Source organism: Cataglyphis hispanica, chromosome 21, assembly GCF_021464435.1.
Source record: "Cataglyphis hispanica isolate Lineage 1 chromosome 21, ULB_Chis1_1.0, whole genome shotgun sequence".
NCBI classification, from domain to species: Eukaryota; Metazoa; Arthropoda; class Insecta; order Hymenoptera; family Formicidae; genus Cataglyphis; species Cataglyphis hispanica.
This window is the reverse complement of record NC_065974.1, coordinates 1,932,218-1,948,057: the sequence shown is the minus strand read 5'-3', so window position 1 is coordinate 1,948,057 and position 15,840 is coordinate 1,932,218. Positions and strand designations below refer to the sequence as shown.

The 15,840-nt window shown below is 42.8% G+C and overlaps 1 protein-coding gene across 5 annotated transcripts in view; it reads left to right on the top strand.

The window, feature by feature from the left end:
• Positions 1-15,840, top strand: part of LOC126857469 (zinc finger CCCH domain-containing protein 13-like) — a 268,457-nt gene that overhangs the window by 59,564 nt on the left and 193,053 nt on the right. For all 5 annotated transcript variants that reach the window (XM_050606925.1, XM_050606927.1, XM_050606926.1 and 2 more), the window contains one exon: positions 4,251-4,302. In XM_050606925.1, the coding sequence (XP_050462882.1) occupies positions 4,251-4,302 (52 nt within the window). The remainder of the gene's footprint in view (positions 1-4,250; positions 4,303-15,840) is intronic.

The window sequence follows — 15,840 nt, the reverse complement described above, 5'->3', positions numbered from 1 at the left end:
TGATAATTAAAATTTATTACGACTCTTAAAATTAAACTTGCAAACATCGGAAGTTATTAAATCCACTCGAGCGTCTATTTATATTCGTCAACAATCCCCTCGTATCCGTTTCGGCCAATTAATTTGCTACATACGTAACTTCTCGCGAAACTCGTAAAAGGATATCTCGATAGGATCATCGGATTCTATTCAGACACATGAATATATATGTGTGTGTGTGTGTGTGTGTGTGTGTGTGTGTGTGTGTGTGTGTGTGTGTGCGTGTGTGTGTGCGTGTGCGTGTGCGTGTGCGTGTGCGTGTGCGTGTGCGTGTGCGTGTGCGTGTGTGTGTGTATACATGATTGCGAGTCAGCACGTGACGAGACGAGCGTGACAATATTACCGTCGTCGAGGTCTATCTATTACCATTCTTCCTCCTTTCGGATTCATTAAAGACTTTTATCGGGAGAACACAGGAGCGTCTATGTACCAATTCACTTAACGTAACCAACTTAAAAATGCTCATCAGTAATTTAAAACGACGAGAGCTTCTGAAAGGACAACTATGAAGGGTGGAAGGGACGGAAGGGTGTAGTCGATGAGATGGTCGGAGAAGAAGCCCGAAAGGGAAAAGAGACTTTCGCGCGGCTCCTTCGAAACGAGCGGAAGGGGCGGTCGGTGGTGAACCGCCTTTACCGCGGTGGCGAGGCGACTGTCTTGATGCGGCGAGGAATAGAATGGAGAGCAAAAGGAAGGATTTTGCGTGAAATCTAACAAAATTCTCAACACACTGTTTTAATTAATGTAACATGTATTGAAGTATCTATTTTACGAATAATATTTCTCTTTATCATACATTATTATGTATAAAACTAATGTTTAGGTTTCTGGTTTTTCCACAGACTTTAAGGAATAATATTATATTTTATTATATTATATTTTTTTTTACAATTTATATTGCAAATTAAAAAAAATAGATAAAAATTAAAATATTTAAAAAAAGTATTATAAAAATAATTTTATTTGTTAAAGTTTGAAAATTAAAGTTTAATTAATTTAAAATTTTAAAAATATTAAATTAAAATAATTAATAAGGACATTAAAAATAAATAAAATTAAAGAAATTTTTAAAAAACTCTCAAAATTCTATTTGGAGAAATCAATTATAATAAACTTAAATTTGAATAAAATTTATATAATTTAGAAATATTTGTATTAATATGAAAATGATACATTATGTAAAGAGAATGAGAAAGGGAAAGAAAGTAAATAAAAATACTGTGTTGTTATTTTATTTTGTTAAATTCCCGCTAAGCATCTGTTGGAAAATTGTTGGCTCAGGCTCCAAAAGAACTATCGTCCGCTCCTGCGAAAGGCGGGAGGCGTGAAAAGAGAGAAAGACAGAGAGAAAGAGATCCATTTACGGAATGCTCATCGACCGTCGTGGGCTTTTTTCCGGATGTAGGGTGTATTCCGCCCCCCTCCTCCTCGGTAGCCGAACCGGCGAGGCGAGCGAGCGAGAAAAGGGGAAGAGGTGCTTTTCGCAGAGAACGCGCGAAGGAGGATTACTCTGATTCGTTTTGGCTTGCAGATTTCGCCTTTTCCAACCGTCCCCAACGTGCCCATCATGCCCGTCCGTACCCGGTGATTCGCTACTCGCGATGGGGTGAGAATCTTGAGGAACGGGGAGGAGAGGAGATGAAAGCGTGCAGGATGGTTGCCGGCATTGCGATAACCGTGAATAAAATTCTTCGATCTCGAGGCGTGAAAGTAACGTACGCGGGCCACTTTGTCATCGTATTGAATCAAAAGAATCGTACGATTTCTCGCTGAGAAAATTTGCCTCTCATGGAGAAATCATTCGTTGCAAGAATCGAAACCGCGTAATTATTCTAGACGTTGTCGAGAACGGAAGACCTGGGTCTATATATAAATAATACTGAACGAAATAAAAACTGCATCGCTAGAATTAATAATTTCGTCGAGAGAATTCACAAATAGGCACTCCGATGCCGTAATCAAGACGCAAGTGTCATTCGTCACGGCGATAACAGGGAGATAAGACCATTGTCGGGTCTGCGGTTATCGGTTTTCCAAAGAGATGAAGGGAGGGTGACGGGGTAATGCCTCCGCGCAGCCGTAAATCATGGTGTTTGCATAAAATATTAATAAGTGACACGAGTCAATCCGGGATTAGATACAAGGGAAGTTGCGAGAAGGGGGTCTCTCCTACGATATTCGCGCGTGCGCCACTTTATCTATCTCTATTTTATTTTGTTTGCGCTGGCTTTTCCCACACGAAGGGTCCGAGACCCGTCTCGTTCTCCTCCTCGTCGTTCGCGATACTCTCTTCGACAAATAGTAATAAATGCGAATCGACACGTGACGTCCCGTTTCGCTACAACGGCAAACACTACGCTCGGGGGAAGACAGAGAGAGAGAGAGAGAGAGAGAGAAAATGAGAGATATCGCGAGAAAAGCATAAGTTACTACTCTCCGAGAGATCGTTTGGAAAGACTAAGGGGATATATAATGTCTTCCGTCATTTTCTCGGTACATTTCGATTGCAGATCGTTTAAGTTTTTACCGATCTCAAACGAATTAATTTAAGATCTATCTTAAAGCGAACAACGACTTTATATGATATTGTTATATATTAGGAAGAGAGAAATTTTTGTAGCGAAAGACTGGCGACTCCCGATTGAGAAGCGGCTTTCGCGATGACGCGTGTAGGGTAATTGCAAACGGCTGTATCAGTGACCCACACTCCGTTCGACACGTGTCGCCCCGTGCGCTCGTTGTTCTTATCTGGCGACTGCTTTACAGCGCGTCGAGACACTCTCGGCTTGTATGTATTACTCGTAATAATATATTCTTATAACCTGGCGTTTATACATACACACACACACACACACGTATATATATGTATATACGGATCTCCCCCTCTTAGATGGCGGATAAAGAGACGGAGAGGAAGCGAGAGCGTGCTGCTGCAGCACACGCGTTTGTCAATGTTTGCCGGTGTCGACACCCACCTACTTATGCAAATCATTTAATTTAACCCCACCGCCGCGTATCCCGAGAGAGATCGTATCTCGAAACCTATTCGTATTCATTGCCTCGAACGGCGGGGTAACGCCACCGCTCGACCCACAGCAGCCATACGATCGCGTTTCCTCTTGTCCCGACGCTGCTGCTCGCCGACCTTTATATCGACGTAAAGTCTTGCGCCACGCGTGTGTTACGCGCACGTCGTTGCACCCGAAGAAATATCCGCGAAAATTGATGTATATGTACCTCTCTATCTACCTTACCTATCTCTCATTCAAACCGCGCGACTGTAACACGTATGTATTATACATATATACATACGTCACGTCGGTTTACGACGTGACCGAAGAGAGAACCGCGTCGTTCTGACTTTTATTACAATGTATATAGTCTCGTATTTGTTTACGCAAGAGGCGTCCTCGGGTTAACGAAAGAAAATACTATCTCCATTTTATAACTTGGCACGCTCACCACGAGAAATCAAAATCGGATCGTACGACGTAATTAAATGCTAATTTATTGCTTATTTGTTGCTATAATTCTGAATTTATTGCTACCAATTAGCAAGAAATTGATAAAATTAAAGACCCGAGAGCTGCTTAATATTTCCCAAAAACATTTATAGGGAGCAAAAATATGAACGAAATTAGAAAGAATTAATTAAATGCTTAAAGATATTGAAAGTAGATTTCAAAAATATTAAATAGAAAGTTTGAAGGAAAATGGTTGAAAAATGTCCACACAAATATAAATCAAGCTAATGCAATTAATTATTCTTTCCTTCAATTTTTTAATTGCAAGAATAAAGTATGTTTAAATGAATAGCTTTTTTTTATTTATATTAAGACGTTTCCTGAGTTAATTATTTTCGATAAATGTCATTCCTAAATTTAATGCTCGTAAAATAAATTCATCAATTATTTTTTGGATCTATTTTGCAAGCAATACATTTGGTATTAGAACAATAAATTAGTAATAAAAGCACTTTTTACTATTTTGAACAAAATTATATCATGCATGTGAGTTTGATTTCTCGTGATGATGAAAATGCGAGGTTATCGAAGATTTGTGGACATCGCCTCTACAATCTTTACAGATAGTATACATAAATTTTAGATCTTATTAAGGTGCAGTAATATAAACTGCGATATCTATTAAATAAAAAAATAATATAAAAAATTTCGATTTACAATTACAAAAAAAAAATTAATTTTTTTCAGATGAGGATAGAAGACTTTGAAACAGGATATATGAGGAGCAGCCCGCGATTGGGTAAGTCCTTATTCAAATTAAGTATTAACTAAAGTATTAGTTAAGTGTTGTCCTCTCCATTAAATATGTTAATATTAATTCAAAATCAAATTTTTTTTTAAATTTCCAAATGCTAGAGTTTAGAATTAAACGAAAAATCAAATTTCAATATCGATTTGGTATATATTTAATTACGCGAGTAAACGTACCGAAAGGACCGAAATTAAAGACGACATATTGCGTACAATGAAAGGATGCACAAATTAATTTAGTTAGTGTCCTTAGTTTTTTTTTCTAATAAATGTTTTAAATTTAAATATTTAAATTTGATTATTGCTGCTATCTCTTAAAACGCTAAATATTAATGTTTATAAAATATGAAAAAATGACGTAAAGTCACAAAAAACAGAACGTGGGAGGAGGGATATTTTGACAATAGAAATTGCACTTTTCTATTAATAAATAAAACGCAATTTCTCTTTATAAAAAAGCATGGAAATTAATTTGTCATATACACACATACTAGAGTACGAAAGCGCTCGTTGTAGGTATAATCGAATAAATGTGGTGATTGAACGTGCGGCAGCGAGCGATACGATTTCATTACCGCGGCGCGGCGAGTGGAAATCGGGAGTCAACGATTACGATTGGCCGGCGATCGTGTTCGGCGCGTCCAACGGCCGGCTCGTGAACATCATGGAATGACGTATCGGTCGTGCGGTCGTTTTAACCGTTTTAAACGCCGGCCCGGCGGAAAACGAGTGTCGGGCAGCCACGCCGAAAGCCGTGTACACACACTCGTGACCGAAGGCCGGACGGATGCTGCGAACGATATGATATCGATTCCAATTGGAGCCCCCCCCCACTGAATCGAGCCGCTGAAGAGAGGAGTTCGCGCGCGCGAGGGGGCTTTGGCGGGACACTGCTGAATTAGTAGTATTGTTAATGCAGTAATCGAGTGCTTCATCGTTGGATGATTCCGGGCGTGCGGGGTAAAGTATCACCGCCACGCCGGGATGATGAGAGATGGCCGGTGTGTCTGTGTGTGTGTGTATGTATGTACCAGTGTGATACAACGTGTTATCATTCGGTTAGCGTGTATATTGATGTTGGATAGCAAAAATTTCGTCGCAGATGTGCTGATTGTTCCATCGATGGAAATTCGGCGGGTATTAAACGCGAGTATACATTGATGAATTTCCCGACATGATAACGTGTCACGATTTGCAAAGATTTAATGAGACGGGAATATTTATTTAATTTTCGAATTTATTCATTTTTTTTTTATTTCTCTCTTTTTTTTTCTCTAGAATTTCCGAATCTCACAGCTTCTTCAAACACAATCTCTTTCGCGATAAGCCCATTCGGTATTTTTTATTTAATTTAATAAATCGCCATTCGCGACAAGCCCATTCGATATTTCTTAATTTAATTCTTTTATTGCTTTTGTACTTTTTCAAATGCATTCTCATTTCTCTCATTTTTATAAGCTAATTATTATTTCACTTATATTTTACTCCAAGCATTTATTTCTCAATTTTTTGTTATTTTTTGTTCTTTGAAAATTTACTGTAAAATGTTAATAAACGCATCTCTCTTTAGGCGCGATAAAAATTTTTGTTTTAACGGGTGTACTCATAATTTGCGTTAGAGAACGGAATAGAAGCAAGAGGTCCATAAACGTTCGCGCGTGTATTCATGTAGACGACGTGCGCTCGCCGTTTGTCGCCACAGCCGACGTTCATTTATTTTTCCCAACAAAATGAAAAAAAGAGCCGGCACAATGTTCCTCCCCTCTTGCATACACACAGTGCACATTGGCGTGACTCGTGCCGACGACGACAGAAAGCAATTACAAAAGCCCGAGCGAAGCGCGATTTTTCCTCTATTAAAAAGATCATGCAACTGTGCGAATTAGAATCGTTCTCCGGGAAAAGTCGAGCGCGCTTTTTGCACGTGAAACGTGTTTGTTTATGAATTCGATCTCTCGTCAAATTTTGATATCTCTAACAGTACTTTATATATATAATGACTTTTTATAATCGACTCTTTAAGATCAGTCGCGCAAAATTTGAAATCGTTATTATTTGATGGATGCAAGCTTGGATAATTCGCGATCTGGCCTCCCGAAGATGATTTCGCTCAGTAATATATTACCAGCTACGGTATACGGAGAGCGAGCGAAATGTACAAACGGCCGCTCGTGTATTCATGTACCCGACGTGTACCCGCCGTTTGTCGTCACGGCCGACGTTCATTCGTTTTTCCGGGCCGAATGAAAAAGCCGGGCGGCGGCGCACGTAGCGATTTACGCACACAATCGTACACCTACCCCCGTGGTGGCCGTACGTGGGTGGCGTCGCGACGCGACGCGACGCCCGGCGTCGCGCGAGCGGGCGAACGAGCGAGCGGACGGACGGCGTCGCGTCTAGCCCGTTTGTCAAAACTCTTTATTGCCGTCCTCCGGGCGCTGTATTCAAAGCGAGGACTCGAATGTACACCGGTCGGAAAAGTGCACCGCTTCAGTTTTATACATATATAAACGCGCGAGCGCGGTTCGAGTTTTATGATTACCCGCGGCCGCGAGAAAATATGCGACAGGACATGGACGTCGACACGTTCATGTTTCGCCCGTTGCCGCCCCGACTCTCGCCGACTCTTCGAACAGCGCGATCCGGCCGGGTTCGTTGGTCCCCGAAGAGATGCGCGTTAAAAATGTGGCCGTATGTGTTGCGAATTATTTTATTTTATTTCATTTTTTTATAACGCCCGCGTCTTGTTTCTCCCGATTTCCGTGTTCGCTTTTTTTGGTTGGAAATTTACGTGCAAATCAAGGCGAGGGAATATAGCGATAATTCGGAATTCCTCGTTATTCGGCGCGATGATATTTAATCATCAAATGCGCGCGAAACGCTGCATTTCCCGAGCGAAGCTCGCTTTCCTCTCGTCGTGCTGTTCATTAGCACTGGCGTTCAGGTTTTTGCCTGAATACAGAATGTACCGTCGTGTATACGTATGCGTATACATTTCGTGTATTTTCATGAATAAAAGCGCGAATAAAGATACGACCACGAAATATTAGCGGAATAAAATGGCCGTAATACCGACTATGTTGAACATACTCGGAGGTTGTGGCGAAATTTCGTTTCTATAACACTCCGCTGTTATGAGTCGTAGTGAATTTTCCTTTTTTTTTTTCCATCTGACTTTCTTGCCTCGGGCAAGCGTCTAGTTATAACTTTGCCACAGTTAAATGTTTCAAATAATTAATGAACAACATCTCTCGTATATATAAAAAAAAACTATTGTTGAAACACGACATCATAATCATTTGTACAACTAAGAGTCTACAAAAGTATATATTTTTTTGTTATATAAATTTCATTTTAAGTAAGATTATTCTTAGGGCCCATTAGTGGTGCAAAAGTAACGCAAATTAGCAGACAATACAAGGAGAAAAAAATATTATTACAATACAAAAGACGAAGGAGACTCGTGTAAGCCTAAGTGTTGCCATTCCGTAATAAAATGATTTCTTTGTCCTCTTCTCTTTCTCTCTCCATCTCTCTTATGCGAGTACATATAACTTTTGTGACAAGGAAATCCTGCACGCCCCTTAGGCGCTCCTGCGTGTTCGTTTGTGTACATAATACATATGTATGCATTGAAAGGATTTGGACAAGAACTCTGTCCTTTCAAGGAAAGGGGAACGTCTGAGTCTTGAATAGTAGAACGGGAAAGTAGACTGACATCTCGAAAGTCGCCAAGCATGACGTGTCTTTGAATCTAAAGACACGTCGGTTCGTCTCGAATCGTTTTCGCTGTCATCGCGATAGCGACAAATTCAATTTAAAAGAAGAGAAATTTTTTTATATATTTATACACACACACATATATATTGATATATATTAGAATAAATATAAATTGACCAATTTATAAGTTTTTTGCTCCTTTAAATTTAATAGCTGAATTAAATTGAAACGAATATGTATTGGTATAAATGGCATCTATATACAAAGAGCTATTCCCTCGTTTAATGACTCGTAGTTTCTTTGATACGTGAATCTTGATCCGATCATTTCATTCACTCGCCGTTACTGTACTCGATCTCATCGTGGCACATGTGGCGTCATAATTTCAACGAGATATCGTGGGAGAGAGTTGAAAGCTGTAAAGGAGGACAATCAAACTATCCAGACGCAGCATCGACGTATCCGATTGTATAACGTCTGTTACGACACGCGCTGCGACACCAAAAATGCATGGAGCAAGAACGCTTAGCCGAATGAATACACGATGTGCATTCTCTGCCGCACATAGGGGGGTCGACGGTACACAATGGGCATGAAATCCAAAAAAGGGGGAGACTGCGGATAATTGGCTGGAGCCGTTTGCATAGCGTCAAATCGCGAGGTCAATCCGCTCGCATTGCGAACTCGACCCTCTCTCCCTCCCGCTTCCCGTTTCTCACCCCCGCGTCCACGCGCCTACACCCCCCGGACCACTTTTCAGAGGTCCCATCGGCTGAAGGGGATGAAAATCGAGATATATCCAGCCGGATATGTATGGATAAACGCGGTCATTCGCGCTCGCGTCTCCGCTCTACGATTGTACACGTGCTTTTGTGTACACGCTTGGCGAAAAGCCATTTTTTTATTTTTTTCTTTCGGAGAGGAAAAAAGAGACAGAGCCGAACCGGGGGCCGGTCATTGTCAGATTTTATTCGAACGTATATCGGGATTTACCTGGGCTCCGATTCGCACAATGCGAGAACGGAGAATAGAAATTCGATTACGATCTCGCGCACATCACGAGACAAGTCTTTGGCGATATACGCGCGTATAATGCCGATAAAGCCGTACGACATGCATTTTCGCGCGGGCGAGATTGCGTTCGTCGACCGGTTCAAGAATTTGGTGCGCGGTCACGTAAACGGGTTTGTTTTTCATTCACGGGGCGGAGCGCACGTTGCGGGCATTATTTATGAGATTATCGGAGATTACGGGAAACGTGATACTGATATCAAGCGGCTTGTTCCCAAGACCGATTGCTGCGTCGTGCGTAACGTTTACGAACCTGCTGTTGCATCGGTGATCTATCATCCTCTCGCGATTTTGCTTCAAGTCACAATTCGCGGTTTAATGAGAAAAAACAAGTAACTTACTCGGCTCGTCTTTAATTATTCGGCAGACATTTTTATGATTTTTCGTTTGTCTTCCGTTTTTATGTGCCTCCGAGTATATGTTATTCTGCGTGTCACGCTGAACCCCCTCATTCTCTCTCTCTCATCTATTATGCGTGTCTATTATGCGTCCATAGAGCCGCGAGAAAGATACACACCGGGGGCACCGAGCTAATCTGGCGTGCTCTTAGGGTGAATTCGTCGCGCGGTATCGCCACTTCGATAAATAAATCAACTCGTAAGCAGCCACCATTAGGGTCCTGCGGCGTGTACGCGACTCACACCCCACGCACGCCGTCCTTCCTACCCCCCTGCACGCGCTATCATCCGGGGGCACTCTTTGAATATGCCGCTAGTGGACGCGTCTTTCGCGTATCTGCCGCGGCTTGACATTACTCGCTTATGTGCTCGTAAAAACGAAACCAGGGAAAACGTTCTTTTTCTCTTTTTTTTTTTACACTGCGTTTATTGAATCGCGACATTATGGATATCGTTGGACACACAAGCGGAACGATATCAGGGAATTATATAAACAAATAAAAAAATGATATTAAAAATGGTTTGAGATTGTGAAAAATACATGATTTTAGCATACTTTATTCCGTGATATAAAACAACGAGAACTGCATATTATCGAAGAGAGATGGCAGAGAGAGAGAGAGAGAGAGAGAGAGAGAGAGAGAGAGTGGCTAGAAAAAAATTTCTATTTTAAGAGAAAAATTCCGAGAGGAATTCTCTCATCCCTCTCTACGCGAAGAATATCCTTTTCTTCGAGAAGAGAAGATTTTGGGACGGTTCAAGCAGAATAATCCCCGTCACCGTGCCCGTCTACCGGGTCGTCGACAAGGGTGGAAAAAGTGGATAACACCGTTGGAAGCCGGGCCCGGGCTAAGATGATGAATCTAGCGCGGAAGCACTTATGACGTACGACTCGGAAAAGCTTGGTAGGGTGACTCGCGTCGCACCCTGCAGCTTTGTTTTCCGCATCAGTGGCACCGTCCCCGCCCCCTCCCCGCTTCGGATTACCCGGGGTGATCAGCTATGAAATTAACTCGCTCTCCTTCGCGCGCGCGCGCGTTCTCCATCACTTGCCGACTACAGACTTTCACCACTCTCGTCTTTAAAAGAACTGCGTAAAATTCCACTCGCGCCTACGAAATGGAGAAGAGTACTTACGTTTTACGACAACATTCAACTCGAATAAACTTGGAAGATTGTCGAAATAAGAGACGTCGGTTAATAACTTTCACATTTTGCGCGCGGGATATATACTCGTTATATAAATTCGATTTACATTTTACACCCTCCCCTGAATGCTCAATCTATATACAGGCCGCTTTGCTTTCGTTATCCCGCTCTATGTTCCGACCGAGTCAGTTATTTTCAATGACGCTTTATATCGCAACCAGCAGCATTGTATCTTTAAGCAAACAACATCATGAACGCAAGGAGCATTCTCGAATGGCGTTGAATGGACGCTTAATTTACCGAACATACCGAGCATACATGAAAAATATCGCCGCATTAGAGTCGTGATCTGGCTGGATCGGCCGTGGATCATCCCATCGCCGGCTGATAGGGAAAAGGTCGCGTCATTCTCTCGGGGGAGGCGAGAGAGCCTCCTCGATCATCCGGCACGTCGGCTGTATAAATATCTTCTTCCTGCTTATAAAAGATACCCGTAATTACGGCGCTTTCGAGCAGAAACACGTCCGGCACTTCTGCGTAGTCGATACGTCGCGAACGACGCGATATGCCGGAGAGAGGAGGGTGAGAAGAGGGGCAAGAGGAGAAGGGGGAGAAAAGGGGACGGAGGGTGAATTGAGTTAGCGGCTGTTTTGCCATCATACTCTCTCCGTGGAGTCGCGATTGCGTTACTCGGTCGGAGATCCGCGGATCAGAGTCCCGGGCACGTTCGCGGTGAACAAAAAAAAAGGGAGAGAGAGACAAGCAGACATAATGATCCGTTTTTAAAAAACTCGTGACGTGGTCGAGATTACTCCAAACATCTGTCCCGAGCGACATGTTTTCGCGCTCCTGCGGTCGAATTTATTATGCCGATATAAGTCATATATGCATCGCGGCGCATACCTTTTATATTTTACATACATTTCAATACTTGTAGGATATATAAAAATTTGCAGCGATATGGATAAAATATAGCGCGGAGATTTAGACAGTCAGGTTTTTTTTTTTTAATATAGAGGACTTTTGTCGTATATAAATCTGTTTATGCCAGTTTTCAAGATATCTATATCGTATAATGATATGTCCTGCGGCTGTGTTAGAATAGAACGACGAGCTTATTCGGCGAGAGCCGCGAGAATCCGTCGTCTATATATCCGCGCAGCTGCCACCCCGGAGTTCGTATTATGCGAACACCATCTGCATCTTTTTCGTGCGAATGTATGAATGCCGGATACACACGTCACACGTACCTACCTACCTTACGTGACACCGGCGTCAAAAGTTTTCGACAGTGCCGCTCGCGGGGTCTGAAACACGCCCGGTGAATGTCGTTTCAACGAGATGGTCGCGCAATTTGGGAAACTTCTTTAGAATCCCCTCTCTCCGAGAGGGGCAATTGCGCAAACTTTGCCGATGCCTCCGAAAGCCAATCTTGCGGCTTTGGGAAACCGGCAACTTCCAAACTGCTGCTTTTTCAGAATCTTAGACTCCTCTATCTCTCGCTTTCCGTCTTATTTGTAATATAAACTTTCGAGAAGTCTTCGACTGCCCTCGTTGTCATCTATCCACTTTATTGAGATCTCTATCAATTTCTCGTATCAATTCTACAAATAGGAAGAGTTAAAGTCGAAAAGATTGATATAATTAACAACATAACATTTGCAACTATTTTCCTGTATTATTTACGTGAAAGTGCACTTCTCTTCGCTTCTCGCGGAGAGGCTTCATTTCTGCGCATTTGCTTAAGTCACATACAATTCGTCCTTGATGACACTTATCCAACTGAACGCACGCAGTTTCTTGCTCGTTTTCCTACACTAGACTTGCAAGTGGCTCAACGGTGAATTTGGGGAGAGGTTACTTACGACGCGATGCAGGTAAGTAGCGATGTAAGTGGTTGTAGACAACCCGGGGCCCGGGCGTCATAAGCAGCAGCCGCTGCCTAATGAAACTACAAATCTCCTCGCCCTTTAGGCACCACCTGTTCTTAGACGGAGCCGACCCCGCCCGCTCTCCCGCAACATATCCCGCTTGTGTGTGACACACGTTGCTTATGAGATTCAAGATTATTGCCCCCCGCGTCAGTCCGCTGACACGCCGGTGTCTCGGAGAGCGTTTCACCGACGCGACACGTCGAGTATAATTGCGCGCGATTAATGTTGCCATCGAATTTACACTGAAATCTCAAGGCAGAAGAGATTAAACACTGCTACGATATTTAATGATACTTATCATCCGTGAAATATTTGTCGAACAATTAAATGGGAAAACTGACAAATAAAACCAGAACCACTTTCATGGATAAAAATATATAAACATTGAAATTTTTAAATTTGAAATATATAAGATTTATTGTAGTTAAATTCTAAATTAAATTAATTTATATATTTGTCAAAGTAATATTTTTTAATATTTGAAGAAGTGAGATTAGATTGTCTGGTCTTGTGCAAGATTGCAATTAGTTCTAATAGGAAGTGACAGGCTCATTACAAAAGTACATATTTATTATAACTGGTAATTCAATCGCACATCGGATTAATTTTTTTTTTTTTTTTTATTGGAAGTGGATACTCGTTTTAGAAATAATTTTTTTAGTTATTCTCGCGCGCAATTCAACTCGTTCTTCTCTCTTTTTATCGTTCGCTAAAACGGGTACGGAGGGTGTGCGTATATCGTTCCGCCTGGAAATTCGTTCGGGAGCGATTTTACGTAGCCATCGCGATTCTATCGGCAGGGTCCGATGGCGCTCGAGTCGTTGTAAAACAATTATACGGTGTCGTCCGGGCGCGCAATCGATATTTCATCAATTCCATTGTCATTGCCGGGCAATCCCGCGTGTCATGATTATTGTTTGCAGGCCGCGTGTACAATGAAAGCGCCCGCTATTGCCACTGGTACGGAAGAGCGCCGGGTACAGGGGCTCTGGTGGAAAGCGAGGGAGGGGAGGTCTGATAAACTGCGCCCATTATCAACCGACGATTTCGTACTTTTCACAAACACGTTCGTTCCGCGCCTATTCATCCTCTTTCTCTATATCGCTGTCTCTTTTTCTCCTCGCTCCTCTCCGTTTCTCTTTCTCTCTCTTTATGGCCCCTTCTTTCTCTAACTTTCTCGTCTATGAACGCGTTCTCTTCCTCGCACTCGCGCGGACATATTGATGTTTCATCGGGCGTTCCGGCGATCCATAAATAAATGCGCTTGTTACCTACCTACACACGGCGGACTCACTCGTAAAGCGAATATTCTACACGCTCGACATTAATACGCATTAACATCGGAGCGTTGGGTGGGCGTTGTTGATGTAACGTCGGAAATCACCGAACCGAGCTTGTTAATTCGTTCGACGTGTCACGGCCAGCGTCGGGGCATTCAACAATAAAAATTACGCCGCGTTGTTTTCGTTATGTATATTTTTTTTTTTTTTTTTTTTTACCGTTCCGGCAATTCTTCTCGCGACAAAACCAGCGACAACAGACGCGATCGTAGAACTGTACGGCAACGAAGGGGAAAGTCGATGGCTCGTAAAATGATTAATTGGATGAGTCGTGAAACGAGTTCCGTTCCAGTATGTAGGTCCGGCTTTGATGCGCGAAGCACCAAAGGCCGTTTGCGACGCGGTCATCGGAAACGACCCGTCCTCGCGTTAGTCGCCAATGACGTTTCTGGTTTTAAGACGCTTAATTCAATCATCATTCCTCGCGTATCCCGTCCGATCCGCCTGAACACACGTCGTAAAAACGTTAACGCGATTGTTATCATCCTCGGTCGTTTCGCGTCTCCAGGATGACTCATAATGTCGAGTTCGAGGTGTACACAATGGGAATTACCGGGCGAAACATTATCTTTCCTCCGATGTGAATGTTTTTATTTCGCACTTTATTGAGGACGAGATAAACTCTCCAATGTGTGACTATTTCCCAAATTGTTCAGATATCTAAAGAGGATGTAATTATCGATCGTTCGCGAATTGTACCAATGTCACTGTGTTAAAAGAGAAGAGATATTGCGAACATATGTTTTTTCTTTTCATGATAATTATGACGCTCAAGAATATACATCCGATTGTGATAATTTTTATAATTAAAATCCCGTACGCGCTGTTTAGCGATGCAAATAATTAATATCAAGTCGATAAATATCAATCCAGCCCCTAGCGTTTGCAATGTATGCGCAGCATTAAAGTCGTTGAATAATTCGCGCGGAGAACGAAGAGCGATGACGGGTAACGAAGATAAGAGGTGACGCGCCAGACAATCCGGTATTCCTACACTCGATTCCTCTCTCTCTCTCTCTCTCTCTGTCTCTCTCTCTCTCTCTCTCTCTCTTTCGAGGCGAGCGATGAGACTTGATTTTCTCCGCGTGAGACGCTTGAAATTCACGCGGCTCTCAATATCACGCGGCGGAGCAGCAGCCGCGAGACGCGCGGCATCAAATATTCAAGATTTTACCGATGGCGTCAGCCACGCCTGTCACACCTCGCGTTACACAGGTTCCCAGCCCCCCTCCTCCTCCTTAGGTTTTGCCGCTTCAGCCATTTAGCTGATTTAGCGAGTGCGGGAGTGCGCGGAACACCCTCCCGCTTTTCCGGCTCTCGCCGTGTTCCGCGTGCCGTGACACGCGAATCGAATTTGTCAAAGAAGCCGTTTTCCACCTTCGTGGCCCGTCGGCTTTCTTTTCTCTCCCGTCATGTCAGCGCTCTGCCCCAGTTGCTCTATTCCGCGACGCGGGACTGAGCCCGAAGAATGAGGCAGCTGTCGACAAGGCAACTCCGATTCATCGGATTCCGTTAAATTTTTTTTTTTCTTTTTTTCTTTTTTAGTTCCCTAAATGCGATGATTGATACCGTAGAAAGTTGCAACCAGTCGAAAACGACTGGTCACTCTGGAAAGAAAACAATAGATACGTACGATGAGGGTATAATCACGATAATTATACGTCTCTAGAGCTACGCCTATGATTGAGAATAATAAGAGACACGCGAGATTTTCTGTTCGTTGCAATTCTAGTCGTGCGATCTTTTGTATGATAAGGCGACTTCTTACTTCAGTCAATTCTCGATTTCGCGGACGCGAAATTAATGCCGCGAAGCGAACCTCTCCGGAGATCCGTTCGATATAATCGAATGTACATCAGTCGATATGCGATCAAACGTGATAGTAGAGATCGCCATATGGGAACGCCCCTTATAC